General features: G+C 59.7%; 1 protein-coding gene across 1 annotated transcript; it reads right to left on the reverse strand.

Moving 5' to 3' along the window:
• Positions 1 to 358: 358 nt before the first annotated feature.
• Ano9 (anoctamin 9) lies at positions 359 to 14,711 on the reverse strand. Its single transcript, XM_078045234.1, has 23 exons — positions 14,464 to 14,711; positions 13,376 to 13,495; positions 13,069 to 13,214; positions 12,040 to 12,089; positions 11,886 to 11,944; positions 11,738 to 11,811; positions 11,523 to 11,657; positions 11,348 to 11,444; positions 11,154 to 11,214; positions 10,984 to 11,066; positions 5,971 to 6,075; positions 5,738 to 5,896; positions 5,627 to 5,663; positions 5,429 to 5,540; positions 3,584 to 3,641; positions 3,399 to 3,496; positions 3,160 to 3,302; positions 2,942 to 3,094; positions 2,168 to 2,315; positions 1,446 to 1,547; positions 1,278 to 1,371; positions 1,062 to 1,174; positions 359 to 969 (listed from the first exon to the last, which is right to left on the reverse strand). Exons 1-23 carry the CDS (start codon positions 14,644 to 14,646, stop codon positions 942 to 944), a joined length of 2,358 nt encoding a protein of 785 aa, XP_077901360.1. The 5' UTR covers positions 14,647 to 14,711; the 3' UTR covers positions 359 to 941.
• Between the last annotated feature and the right edge of the window lie 13 nt (positions 14,712 to 14,724).

The raw sequence follows: 14,724 nt of genomic DNA on the forward strand, positions 1-14,724 counted from the left end.
TTCCCTACTCCTCCCACACTTACCTTTCCTCCAGGAAGCCGGTCTTGACCCTCATCCCACCTGTAATTGGCCCTGATGTCTTTTTTTATAATATTTATTTTTTAGTTGGAGGTGGACACATCTTTATTTTTATGTGGTGCAGAGGATGGAACCCAGTGCCTCATGCTGCTAGGCTGAGCTCCAAACCTGCACTCGGTCACATTTTCAAACCAGAGGAAGGCCAGACCACCTGAGGCTGCTGAACACCTGATCTTCCACACTCTGGGCTTCTGAATTCCATATAGCCCAGGGCAGACATAACCCACCAGAAACCTGAAATCAACACTGTCATGTTTAATTTCAATCAGCAACTCATAAATGAACACTGTTATGTTTAATTTTATTATAGAAAGTTCTACTCGCTGAGGGGAACCAGCCCATCCAGTGGGGAGCCAGAACAGTGGACTTGGGGCTCCCCATCCTCCAGAAGGGGGTAAAGCAGGATCTGGGGCCCAGATATCAGAGGGAAGCCCAGGAAACTTGGGCCAATTTTCATGCATTGGAACTGCATATGAAATCCTCCCAGTTCTGTGGGTGCCAGGACCACCCAGGATTCAGGTCACAGAGATGGGGCAGGCCCCACAGACACACGTGTATGGTTCAGAGATGACCCAAACACACATGGAACGCCTGTGACCTCCACATACCCAAGGGCCTCCCGGGACCCTACATGTACATGCGGCTTCCTCGGACCCTCATATAGCCACGTATACATCATGAACATGGACCCCTAAGACCACCCACCTATCACAGATCTCCCGGGACTCCACGTCTACACAGCTTCTTACAGCCCCACACACACTCGCACACACACAGCCACGGGCAGGGCCAGGACGTGGAGACAGTGACAGCTGCAGGATCAGGTCTCTGGCACCAGCACCTCTCCACCTGCGCCAGGTCGCCTACACATCTGTGCTCTTGGAGCTGGAGCTGGAGGTAGGGTGGGGTTGGTGGGGACCAGAGGCCAGAGGCTCTGCCCAGGTCTGGACCTGCCCCCACCCAGCCAGCTTCCGCCTGCCTACCCCATCTTATCCCGCAATATCCGATACTTCTCCTCCAGAACCTTGTTCTTCACCGACTGGGGAACATCAGGCACGTACCACGCGGCAATAAGCTTGATGCACAAGGCCACATGCTGGGGGCAGGGATAGGAGCACATAGAGCCAGCGGGGTCACGGGCTACACAGGGTCTAGAGGGTTGGGGGTTGGGAAGAGGGCCTGCGCCCAGGTCTCCCTACCTCAAAGAGGATGACGAAGGCGAGGCGGATGGCCAGGAGGAACCAGAACTGCTCTGAGAAGTTGTAGTCCTGGGAATTGCGGTAATCCCGGTACCTGGGGGAGGGAGGCGTCTGCAGTCAGGAGTCACGAGTTCAGAGGGAATTCGTGGGTGGTGGGGAGCTCCAAACCTGCACTCGGTCACATTTTCAAAGCCCTCTGTCTCAACAGGGTCCTGGAAGTCCTTGGTGTAGAAGACGGACAGGCTGTGGTTAACGTAACCCTTGAGGCAGCTGGGGAGGAGAGGAGAGAAACATGGGGCCAGGGTGGAGCCAGGGTGGCCTCTCATTCCCCAGGGTTGCTCCCAGGAGCTGCCCTGTATCTGGTGGGGGCACACCACCAGCCTCTTCCACTTCCCTGTGTGTGTGGGGGGGGGGGCACTGGTCCAGTTCATGGCTGTGCCTGGGAGTCTGGGGATGGTGAGGGGCCTCAGGAATGCGACCAGCTGCCTTCTCTGCCAGGGGCTGGACACAGCATTCCAGAGGCTGTCCCAGGAGACCCAGTCTTGAGGGTCAGGGGAACTGGAGGTGGCTGAGCTCTGCCCTCCTGTGCTGGAAGCAGGACACAGGAGGCCCACCTTTGGGAGGGGGTCATTCTGAGAGTGCCTGCTCAGAAAACGTCTGGGCCCAGACCAACGCCCTGTCAGGTCCAGTCAGTTATTTCTGGGCTCCAGCCAGGGTTGGTAGGCTGCTGTGAAAAGGCAGTACGTATCCCCCCTGTCTCAGCCTCACCAAAGCCCTAGGCCACATTGACAGCATCCAGCCATTCCCAGGAGAGAGGGCCCAGGCTCCCCTGGGGCTTAGCAGTAACAGGGCCATGATCTCAGGGGTGTCTAGATGGTTTGAGGCCTTACTCTTCTGCAGACTGATTGCCCTGTCGACAGGGGCCATAGCGGTACTTGTAGACGACTCGGGGGATGAACTCAGAGGTGAAGGCAATGACCATCCCATTGGCAATGACCGCCAGAACACCGATGGTCTCCAGCACCTGCAGCCAGGTCCCTGAGCCAGAGCAAGAGGGTGAGGGGGTCTGGCTCCTAAGCCCCATGCTTTTGGCAGCCCCCCCACCCAAGGCTGGGGGCCTGAGTGCCACGGGGCCTTGTTACGGCTCTGCCCAGGGTACCCCACTGCAGTCATAGGGGCCAAGACGTTCCCTAGGAAACCCCAGCTCAGAGTGCAGCCTTGCTCTACTTCCTACACCCCACCTGACAGATGGGAGGAACACCAGTGTCCCTCAGCCACCCCCAGACTGCTCCAGCCCTGGGTCCATCCCCTCCTGGGCAGGACCCCCACCCCTGAGCCTCTCCCCACTTCCAGTCCCCCAGCCCAGCTGACACTGTCCATCTCAGTGTGGCCATGCTGGATGACTAACCCCTCTCCCTCCCACGCCCTCAGAAGCAGCTCTTCTGCCTGGACTCCCCAGCAGGCTGCAAGCCTGCAGCCAGATGCCGGGCTCCAGGGAAGGGCTGCAAGGCGCACCCTCCCTGCCTTTTCCTGGGCCCACCGGGGTCAACCCTTCCTTGGCAGATCCCTAAGAAGGGCTGGGGGCCACTGTGAGATTGTTTCAAGGTGGCCTGGTGTGGGTCAACAGAGAGCCCACGAAGCTGCCCACTGCATCACGTACTGACCGATGTCCTTGGCTTTGCGTGGCACCAGGCGCCGCTGCAGCCAGACCATCTTGATGGCATCCAGGCGGATCTCCACGAGGTTGCTGAAGAGTGCCAGCAGTGGAGCCAGGGGGAAGGCGGCCACAAAGATGGTGGTGAAGCCGTACTGGATCACTGCAGGGCACAGGGGTCACCTTCCTGGCTGGCAGCACCTGCCCGCCCCACCCGCCGCCACATACTCATCTCCATGAACTCGTCAAACAGGCTAAAGGTGGTGACAGGGTTCAGTAGGTAGTTGCGCTGCCAGTCCTGGAGCTGGGGATCACAGGGCTGATGGCTGCGTGTGCAGGCTGTCATCAAACGGAACTTGTGGGCCAGCCACCTGTGAGCGGGGAGAGTGTTGGGGTAGATGGGTAGCCCTGGGGGCCTAGAGCATCAGGGACGGGTGCTCCAGGAGGCAGGGTGGGCTGGTCCTCACGGGTGCAGGTACTCCATGCAGTTGCTCAGGGTTTGCTTCAGACCCATGATGATAGCCATCTGCACAAAGAGGTCCATCATGCAGCCGCTGAGATGGCACTGTGGGGCAGGCAGCAGGTCAGGGAGGGCCGAGTACAGGGGAGGAAGGGCATAGGGACAGAGTGACAGGGCTCAGGGTAGACAGACCTCCTCCAGCTTCCACAGACCAGCCAGGCGCGTGGACTTCCCAGGGTGACCATTGATCCTAGGGAGAAGAGTGATCCTCGGTGGGCATGGGGACAACACCCTGCCTCTGACAGGGTGGGCCAGGGTCACCATAGGTGTGGAGAGACAGGAGAGAAGCGGGCCCAGCAGTGATGGACACCCAGGCCTGCAGGCCTGCCCAGCTTCCACAGACCAGGACATGCCTTCCAGGCGAGGTCTGCTGGGCCTGGCCTCAGTTTCTCCCCGTGCAAACCGCATGCTGTGTCATGTGGTTCAAAATCATCTGCGTTTCCTCAACACTACAGCAAATGCAAGCTATCTTAAACCAAAGGGGCTCAGGGCTGATGCTGAACTTGGGAAGGATCCCCATGATAGTTCACAGGAGCGATGACTTGAGACCATGCTGGAGCTACTTACAAATGGACAAGAAAACACAAAGTGTAAATAGTATAAATGTGCAAAGAAAAAAAATCACTGCTTTAGGAAATATGATCATATGCCTGGAAAATCAAAATAAACCACTGACAGACTAAGGGTCAAATCAACTGACAGTCACCCAGAAAGAAGACACACGGTGTCAGGCTGCCTTGGCTCTGCTCTACGCAGCACAAGCCTGGGCAATGGGGCTGGAGGAAAGCTCCATTACCCACAAGAAATCTGTGGACCTACATGAAGAGGGTAGAGACTGTCCTAGGGAACACAAAGGAACGCAGAGGAGCCTTGTTCTTCAAAGACAGCCTGTGGCTGTGCTACCCAACCTGTTGTGGCAGATGGCCTTGCAGGAGATTCTCCTGGGTTAGCTGCTGTGACCACAGGGGCCTCTGAGCAGAGAGCACTGACACCGTAAGACCAGGGTCTCGGGCTGGGATTGTGGCTCAGTGGTAGAGCGCTCGCCTAGCACAGGCGGGACCCGGGTTCGATCCTCAGCACCACATGAAAATAAAGGCATTGTGTTGTGTCCATCTACACCTAAAAAATATATATATATATTAAAAAAAAAAAAGACCAGGGTCTCAGGGTGCCCTGGGCATCCGACGAGCCACACCTGAAGCACTGGCTCAGACGTGCAGGTGTGGACGGCAGAGCTGCTCGTGGAGCCCACCGTCTGCCTGGAAAACCAGCCCAGTCCGTGTTCCTCAGCAGGAGTTCAGGCTCAAGAGGGTCACAGACGGGAAATGGATCATTGGGAAGCAAGAGATCGAAGTCGATGAAGATTTAAGGGGGAAAGAAACCAATTGAGGGGCTGGGGATGTGGCTCAAGCGGTAGCGCGCTCCCCTGGCATGCCTGCGGCCCGGGTTCGATCCTCAGCACACATACAAACAAAGATGTTGTGTCTGCCGAAAACTGAAAAAAAAGAAAAAAGAAAAAAAAAAGAAACCAATTGACACCTTCAAGAAAGTACTGCCTAGGGCTGAGGTGCGGCACCACAAAGGAGAGAAAACAAAAAAGAACTCTTGGGAATGATTGTTAAAGTTAAAAAAAAAAAAATAGAGGGTCAAAAAGACAGAGGGAGGAAGTCTCCCAGGCAGGACGGGCCAGGTGGAGGCCGGGGCCCCTGTGGGTCACCCAGGTGTGCCATGAATCGGCAGTGAGCGCACACCTCACAAGAGCTGAGCAGGCACAACCCAGATGGGAGCTACTTCCCCCTGCGGACAGCGGACAGACGCAGACAGAAGAGTTTACAAAAAGAAAGGCTCATGTGTAAACCAGGGGCCAGGAGCCGCCCAGGCCTGTGTCTGAAGCTCGGCCTGAGTGCAGAACCTCAGTAGCGGGCAGGGAGTGGGTCACTCTCTGGGTCTCATGAGGAGGAGCGGCAGGGAGCACACCTGCCCAGGATGAAGGCGATGTAGACGAGGGAGGAAAAGTGGGCGAAGAACTGCAGGATGAAGAACCTGATGGTGAACTTTCTCTCCAGCTCCAAGAAGGTCCGGGGCTGCTCTGCAACAAGAGCAGGCCTGGGGTCCTGCCGAGCACTGGCTCCCGCCCACGCCCTCCTCCAACCCGAGGGCAGGGCCTCCACTCACCAAACTCACAGAGCTTCAGGGCCACACGCTTGTTGACCTGGAGGAGGAGGGTGCCTGAGGGCCTGCCTGTGGCCGCCCACCACCACCACCCCCTCCCTGCCCGTCCCCGACCTTGGTCATGATGACGATGATCAGGTAGTGCACCAGGGCCCCTGTCACCACCACAGCCGTGGTCACCTGGTTCTCCAAGAAGGGCAGTGTGCCGAGGAGGGCAGCGGCCAGCACACGGTAGACCACCAGCAAATGGGCCATGCCAATCATGAGGCAGATCTGCAGAGGCACCAGGGTGGGTGGGCAGGCACTCAGAGGGGCCAGGTCTCCACCCACGGGGCTCCCGGGAGTACCATCAGCACAGACAGGACCAGGATCACGGTGCTGCGCCGGTACGAGTGCTGGTGCGGCCGGAGCTGGTAGTAGGGGCAGTTGATGAGCTGGAGCGCCATCTCCTCCTGCAGAGGACCCCAGATCCACGCCTCAGACACAGGACATGGCCCAGACACAAGGCACAGATACGGGACACACTTCAGACAGGGGACCTCAGACAGGGGACATGCTCCAGATGGGACCCGCCTCAGACAGGGAACACATCTCAGACATGGGACACGCCTCAGATATGGCACATGCCTCAGACATGGACATTCCCGCAGATATGGGAACACCCCAGAGAGAGGACACACCTCAGTCAGGGAACATGCTTCAGACAGGGGACATGCCCCAGGCATTGGTCATCTCCTGAAGAGGACCCCAGAAATACACAGCCCAATGGGACATGCCCCAGCCAGAGCACACACCTTAGCGAGGGAACGGGCTTCAGACACGGGACATGCCCCAGGCATTGGTCATCTCCTGAAGAGGACCCCAGAAATACACAGCCCAATGGGACATGCCTCAGCCAGAGCACACACCTTAGCGAGGGAACGGGCTTCAGACACGGGACATGCCCCAGACTGTTGGGAGCTGCCCTGGAGGCAGACCTTCAAGTCCTGATGTCCTGGGGCACTGACCCCAGCTGGGACAGCAAGGCAGGGCTCCAGGTGTAGGGTCACCACCGGGGTTGAGCTACACTCACTGTGAGGATGGCCTGAGGCCTGAGCCAAAGCAACTCCATTTTAAAAACTCTAGTTCAATACCTTCAGTCTCACCAGGCACACCAGGCACACCTCCAGTGTGGCCTCAGGCACAAACAAGTCACTTCCCCCTCCCTATAAACACTGAGTGAAGCATCTGGCAGGCTGATCTCGCCTGTAGGAGGGACAGGCGGAGAGATCAGGGTGGGGACCACCAGACCAGATGCTTTGACCCCAGGGTCAATGAGGTCACTGAGAGATCCGACACGGATGCCCACAGCCGAGAGCCTGGTGAGGACCTGGACGACATCCCTTCACGGTCATCGTTTGCTGATCCTCTGCGTGGTCCTCACTCAAACTCTATGCCACATCTTGACCCTGGTCTCCTTGGCCAGCCATCAGCTCCATCCCAGGAGAAGCCTGCCTTGGTCCCTGACCCGATCTCCACAGGATCTGTGGACTTAGAGCCCAAGGCTTGAGACTCTAGACCTGGCACTTGAACGTAGCGTGCAGAGGGAATGTCTGTCATGAGCCTGTCACGACTAAGTGTGTTTGCAATGCTGAGAATCAATTAATCTAGAATTGTTAGCTGTGAATTAATTGATTATGTCTAATGCAATGCCCAGCACTAAGAATTGTCATTCTCTTGATTAAGAACCTATAGAGTGGCCTGGGATTGTGGCTCAGCGGTAGAGCGCTCGCCTAGCAAGGGTGGGACCCGGGTTCGATCCTCAGCACCACATAAAAATAAAGGCATTGTGTTGTGTCCATCTACAAAAATAAATAATAAATAAAAAACTATAGAGTGAAATTGCATTGAGTGATTTGAGTGAATAAAGCATTGAAAAGGGCAGAAGTGCATGGACATTCTTTATTTCTCCCCCTTGAGTGCATTAGTCGCACCTCTGCCCATCACCACACTCACCTGTTCCTTTGTAATCCTACCCCTTTGCCCTGTTGGGGACAGAATGTTCCAGGGAAACTCCCTTTGTGTGTCCCCTTCTCTGGCTCTGCCTTTGATGCCCACTCAGCACAGGAGATGGGTGTGGCCTTCCTAGCTGTCAGTCAACCTGCTGCCAGCAGACATCAGGAAGCTAGACTCCACCCCCGAAAGCGGACCCTTTGCCTCATTTGAATGGCTTCTCCCCAGTGAAAGGTTCAGCACAGGCTCCTCGCTCTCTCTTTCCATGGACCCCTAGGGTCAGAAGATCTATCACCAGACCCAAAGAAAAGGTGTCTCTCTGTCTCTGTGTGATGATTTCATGCAGCCCAGTTCCCCTGGATGACCGTGTTGATTCATGGGACGCGACACCAGGCACTCATCATCTCCTCCTGAGGAGGACCCCAGATACACACCTCAATGGGACACACCTCAGACATGGGGACAAGCCTCAGAGGACACACCTCGGACCTGGGACCAGCCTCAGACATGGGGACAAGCCTCAGAGGACACACCTCAGACCTGGGACCAGCCTCAGACATGGGGACTCACCTCAGAGGACACACCTCGGACCTGGGACCAGCCTCAGACATGGGGACAAGCCTCAGAGGACACACCTCGGACCTGGGACCAGCCTCAGACATGGGGACTCACCTCAGAGGACACACCTCAGACCTGGGACCAGCCTCAGACATGGGGACAAGCCTCAGAGGACACACCTCAGACCTGGGACCAGCCTCAGACATGGGGACAAGCCTCAGAGGACACACCTCCGACCTGGGACCAGCCTCAGACATGGGGACTCACCTCAGAGGACACACCTCGGACCTGGGACCAGCCTCAGACATGGGGACTCACCTCAGAGGACACACCTCGGACCTGGGACCAGCCTCAGACATGGGGACTCACCTCAGAGGACACACCTCGGACCTGGGACCAGCCTCAGACATGGGGACAAGCCTCAGAGGACACACCTCGGACCTGGGACCAGCCTCAGACATGGGGACTCACCTCAGAGGACACACCTCGGACCTGGGACCAGCCTCAGACATGGGGACTCACCTCAGAGGACACACCTCGGACCTGGGACCAGCCTCAGACATAGGGACTCGCCTCAGAGGACACACCTCGGACCTGGGACCAGCCTCAGACATGGGGACTCACCTCAGAGGACACACCTCGGACCTGGGACCAGCCTCAGACATGGGGACAAGCCTCAGAGGACACACCTCGGACCTGGGACCAGCCTCAGACATGGGGACAAGCCTCAGAGGACACACCTCGGACCTGGGACCAGCCTCAGACATGGGGACAAGCCTCAGAGGACACACCTCGGACCTGGGACCAGCCTCAGACATGGGGACTCACCTCAGAGGACACACCTCGGACCTGGGACCAGCCTCAGACATGGGGACAAGCCTCAGAGGACACACCTCGGACCTGGGACCAGCCTCAGACATGGGGACTCACCTCAGAGGACACACCTCGGACCTGGGACCAGCCTCAGACATGGGGACAAGCCTCAGAGGACACACCTCGGACCTGGGACCAGCCTCAGACATGGGGACTCGCCTCAGAGGACACACCTCGGACCTGGGACCAGCCTCAGACATGGGGACTCACCTCAGAGGACACACCTCGGACCTGGGACCAGCCTCAGACATGGGGACTCACCTCAGAGGACACACCTCGGACCTGGGACCAGCCTCAGACATGGGGACTCACCTCAGAGGACACACCTCGGACCTGGGACCAGCCTCAGACATGGGGACAAGCCTCAGAGGACACACCTCGGACCTGGGACCAGCCTCAGACATGGGGACTCACCTCAGAGGACACACCTCAGACCTGGGACCAGCCTCAGACATGGGGACTCGCCTCAGAGGACACACCTCGGACCTGGGACCAGCCTCAGACATGGGGACTCGCCTCAGAGGACACACCTCGGACCTGGAAACAGCCTCAGACATGGGGACAAGCCTCAGAGGACACACCTCAGACCTGGGACCAGCCTCAGACATGGGGACTCACCTCAGAGGACACACCTCGGACCTGGGACCAGCCTCAGACATGGGGACTCACCTCAGAGGACACACCTCGGACCTGGGACCAGCCTCAGACATGGGGACTCACCTCAGAGGACACACCTCGGACCTGGGACCAGCCTCAGACATGGGGACTCACCTCAGAGGACACACCTCGGACCTGGGACCAGCCTCAGACATGGGGACTCGCCTCAGAGGACACACCTCGGACCTGGGACCAGCCTCAGACATGGGGACTCGCCTCAGAGGACACACCTCAGACCTGGGACCAGCCTCAGACATGGGGACTCGCCTCAGAGGACACACCTCGGACCTGGGACCAGCCTCAGACATGGGGACAAGCCTCAGAGGACACACCTCGGACCTGGGACCAGCCTCAGACATGGGGACAAGCCTCAGAGGACACACCTCAGACCTGGGACCAGCCTCAGACATGGGGACAAGCCTCAGAGGACACACCTCGGACCTGGGACCAGCCTCAGACATGGGGACAAGCCTCAGAGGACACACCTCGGACCTGGGACCAGCCTCAGACATGGGGACTCGCCTCAGAGGACACACCTCGGACCTGGGACCAGCCTCAGACATGGGGACAAGCCTCAGAGGACACACCTCGGACCTGGGACCAGCCTCAGACATGGGGACTCGCCTCAGAGGACACACCTCGGACCTGGGACCAGCCTCAGACATGGGGACTCGCCTCAGAGGACACACCTCGGACCTGGGACCAGCCTCAGACATGGGGACTCACCTCAGAGGACACACCTCAGACCTGGGACCAGCCTCAGACATGGGGACAAGCCTCAGAGGACACACCTCGGACCTGGAAACAGCCTCAGACATGGGGACTCACCTCAGAGGACACACCTCAGACCTGGGACCAGCCTCAGACATGGGGACTCACCTCAGAGGACATACCTCAGACCTGGGACCAGCCTCAGACATGGGGACAAGCCTCAGAGGACACACCTCGGACCTGGGACCAGCCTCAGACATGGGGACAGCCTCAGAGGACACACCTCGGACCTGGGACCAGCCTCAGACATGGGGACAAGCCTCAGAGGACACACCTCGGACCTGGGACCAGCCTCAGACATGGGGACTCACCTCAGAGGACACACCTCAGACCTGGGACCAGCCTCAGACATGGGGACTCACCTCAGATACGGGTCATGGTTCAGACTTGGGGTCACAAGCCTCAGATGGGGGGACAGATCTCAGACATAAACACAGCTCAGACACGGAACAGAGGTGTGGGCCACACGGACGCTGAAGCAGAAGGCCCTGGTCACAGGTCTGCCTCACCTGGTCCTCATCCCACCCGTACAGGTCCCAGTGCAAGACCACGCGGGCTCGTTGCCGCTTCCAGATCTCCAGGAACACGGTGGCTGCAGCGGGGTGAGGAGGGCATCATGGTCACCTAGGGACAGCACAGACTGGTGTCCCAGGTCCCTGGGGCACCCACAGCAACTCACCCCACAGAGCCATGAAGATGGCGAACAGCACGGTGCCCTCGTTGTCGAAGAGGTGGGTGAGCTAGGGAGAGGGGCTGATGGGCTGGGCTGGCCCTCCCGTGTCCCAGGGGAAGGGAGAGCCTGCTCCCCAGGGCCCCAGGTTCTGCTCCCACCTCTGTGTCCCCTGGCAGCCCTGGTGGCCCACAGTGGCAAACCTTAGCAAACGTGCAGGTGCTGGAGAGCGGCTGGAAGCTGCGGCTCTGGTGGCCAAGGGGACACAGGAGGATATCCTGGGCCTCGCAGATCTCCTTGCTGGGGTACAGGGACAGGGCTGGCACTGGCTCCCCCTGCCCCTACCCTGGCCCCAGCCACGGCCCCCACTCAGCCCACCTGATCTGGCTGGCATCAAACAGGGCAAACCCACTCAGGAAGACGAGGAGGCCCACCAGCGCGGCGGGCACCAGCATGTAGGTGTACCAGCCCAGCCAGGCAAAGTACAGAGCCACCTTCTCCCCGAAGTAGTTCCTGCAGGCAAGCAGTGTCAGAATGCGGGGACCAGGGAGGGCGGTGGGTGTGTGGCACCGGTGACTCCTGGGCAGCCTCACCTGATGTCATCGATGGGCTGCCTGCGTGCCAGGTTTCTCCATCGGGCCCAGTTTTTCTTCAGATCCTCCTCCCCCTGCCCCCAGACAAGGGGTCTGAGCACCTCCTGCTGGGGTCCTGCCCTCAGGGCCCCGGGCCAGCCCACCTCACCTTGTGCAGTGGGAACCTGGTCTCAAAGATCCCGTCCTTCTTCAAATTCTCAAAAGTGTCTGGGGATCACCAGGGGCCTCCGGTCAGGGCAGAGGAGAGCGAGGAAGGACCCCCTGCCCGGGCACCCTCTCACCGCCTGCCTGACCCGCCTCACCACCAGCTGCCGTCTTCATATTGCTCAAGATGAAGTTTACAATTCGGATTCTGAAACCCAAGATCGGGGTCAGGACAGCTCCACCAGGCCTCAGTGGACCCAGGCTTCCAGCCTGACCAAGCCCAGAACCCACAGACGGGCTAGGGTCCATCCCACCTTCCCCAAAGAGCCCCAGGATGGATCTGCTGGGGCCCCTGCTCCCTGCACTCCACCCTGCAATCCTCCCGTGACTTAGGTGCAGAAACCCTCTTTACATCCCTGGGACCCATTTTGCCTGTGCAGTAACTTGCCCGAGGCCACACAGCCAGGCACTGGACTGCAGAGGCACACTTGGGCACCTGTCTTCCTGAGACAGGGCCCCTGAATGCATGCCCCCAGGCCAGCTCCTCCTCTCAGTCCATCAAGGTGCTGCTACTCCACTGAATTCCCCTCACTCCTCTGGGAGACTGGCCATCTCTGTGTTCACAGATGCCCCTCCACCGCCTCATAACCAAGTTCCAAGAGCCTCATCCAGAGGTGTCAGCTGAGCAGGCCAGCTGGGCTCTGGGACCCAGTCAGGGCTAAGCAGCGATGGGTAAGGGAAAGGGAGGGTGAGCAGCGAACTTGGAATAGCAGGCCCTTGGGGACACAGGAGGCCCTTTCTGCTGGGCCTTTGGGTCTGCACATCCAGGGAGGGCCCCCAAGCTGGACAGGAGGGTCTGTGGGAGATGATGCCCTCACCCACCGTGAGGGGTGGCTTGGGGGCTCTGGGCCTCTCCATCCTTCATAGCCACTCTGACTCTGTATCCCCGGGAGTTGGTCACAGGTGCTTTCAGAATGCTCCAAGAGGTGGGACTGTCACCTCCCCTTGTCACAGGCACGGAACTGAGGCACAACTGTGCGGTCTGCCCTGCCGTGGCCTGTGCTGAAACCATGTGGTTCCAGGCTGCCTCACGTGGCGGCCAGGGACTTGGGGACCTCTCTGCTCTGCCTGGACCAGGCACTGGGGTGGACAGGGTCCTCGGGTCTAGTGCTGGGCACGGCCCTCACCTCGTGGTGTCTGGGACAGAGGTCGGCCTGGCCAGCGGAACTCCAGGGGTAGGACTGTGAGGCTCCATGAGGAGGGTGCGGTACAGCTCAAAGATACTGTTGTGGGCTCGGATCCCAAAGAACAGCCGGTTCTGGCCCTCTCTCTCCTGGGGGAGGAGTCAGAGGGGACCTCCATTTCACCTGTCCCCCTCCCTTCACCACCCGTCCCCTCCCTTCACCACCTGTCCCCTGCACCTGGGCACAGCCTCGGTCCCATCCCCAGGACTCTCTGGCCCAAAGACGCCTGCCTCACCAGCCACCAGCCCACCTTCAAGTCGAAGCCCCTTCCCCTGAGCTCCTCCAGGAACCTATGCAGCCGCTGCCTCTGCTCCGGGTCCTTCTGGGTGGGGTGAGCAGCCACGAGCACAAAGTCCCACTGCTCAGGGGCCTAGAGAAGAAGGCATGGGTGGGGCAGTGGAGGGAGGGGCCAGGAGAGGATGGGGCAGGTGAGGGACAGAGAGGGAGGGGCCAGGAGAGGATGGGGCAGGTGAGGGACAGAGAGGGAGGGGCCAGGAGAGGATGGGGCAGGTGAGGGACAGAGAGGGAGGGAGCCAGGGACAGGGCAGGTGAGGGACAGAGAGGGAGGATCCAGGAGAGGATGGGGCAGGTGAGGGACACAGAGAGGGAGGGGGCCAGGAGAGGATGGGGCAGGTGAGGGACACAGAGAGGGAGGGGGCCAGGAGAGGATGGGGCAGGTGAGGGACAGAGAGGGAGGGGCCAGGAGAGGATGGGGCAGGTGAGGGACAGAGAGGGAGGATCCAGGAGAGGATGGGGCAGGTGAGGGACAGAGAGGGAGGGGGCCAGGGACAGGGCAGGTGAGGGACAGAGAGGGAGGATCCAGGAGAGGATGGGGCAGGTGAGGGACAGAGAGGGAGGGGGCCAGGAGAGGATGGGGCAGGTGAGGGACAGAGAGGGAGGGGCCAGGAGAGGATGGGGCAGGTGAGGGACAGAGAGGGAGGGGGCCAGGAGAGGATGGGGCAGGTGAGGGACAGAGAGGGAGGGGCCAGGAGAGGATGGGGCAGGTGAGGGACAGAGAGGGAGGGGGCCAGGAGAGGATGGGGCAGGTGAGGGACAGAGAGGGAGGGGGCCAGGGACAGGGCAGGTGAGGGACAGAGAGGGAGGGGGCCAGGGAGAGGGCAGGTGAGGGACAGAGAGGGAGGGGGCCAGGGAGAGGGCAGGTGAGGGACAGAGAGGGAGGGGGCCAGGGAGAGGGCAGGTGAGGGACAGAGAGGGAGGGGGCCAGGGAGAGGGCAGGTGAGGGACAGAGAGGGAGGGGGCCAGGGACAGGGCAGGTGTGTGACGCGGGGACGATGAGGAGCAGGTGGGACCCAGCCTGGAAAGTCCAAAGGTTCCCACCTCACATGTGCCCATTTCCTCCAAGGGGAAGCTCTCCCCTTCTGTCCCCACCAGGATCCGGAGGCTCTCTTCCTCCTGGAGGAGAGACAGAGGGAAGGACAGATGAGGATAGAAGGTCGGGCCCGTTGCTGGCTCCTTCCTGCAGCCTCTGAGCCCCAACACCTGGGAGGTCAGACCCGACATCCAGAACTAGAGGCCAGGCCAGAATCAAGTTGGCCGTTGGCCAGGTGACTCCCGGCTGCATGAGGCCGAGGACACAGC

Source organism: Ictidomys tridecemlineatus, chromosome 4 (assembly GCF_052094955.1).
Source record: "Ictidomys tridecemlineatus isolate mIctTri1 chromosome 4, mIctTri1.hap1, whole genome shotgun sequence".
In the NCBI taxonomy this organism is placed as follows: Eukaryota; Metazoa; Chordata; class Mammalia; order Rodentia; family Sciuridae; genus Ictidomys; species Ictidomys tridecemlineatus.

Coding starts and splice junctions, on each gene's coding strand:
- Ano9 (XM_078045234.1), bottom strand. CDS start 14,646: ATGTCGGGTCTGACCTCCCAGGTGTTGGGGCTCAGAGGCTGCAGGAAG. Junction 6,076..10,983: donor ACGGGTGGGATGAGGACCAG/GTGAGGCAGACC, acceptor GGTCCTCTGCAG/GAGGAGATGGCGCTCCAGCT. Junction 2,316..2,941: donor ACGCAAAGCCAAGGACATCG/GTCAGTACGTGA, acceptor GCTCTGGCTCAG/GGACCTGGCTGCAGGTGCTG.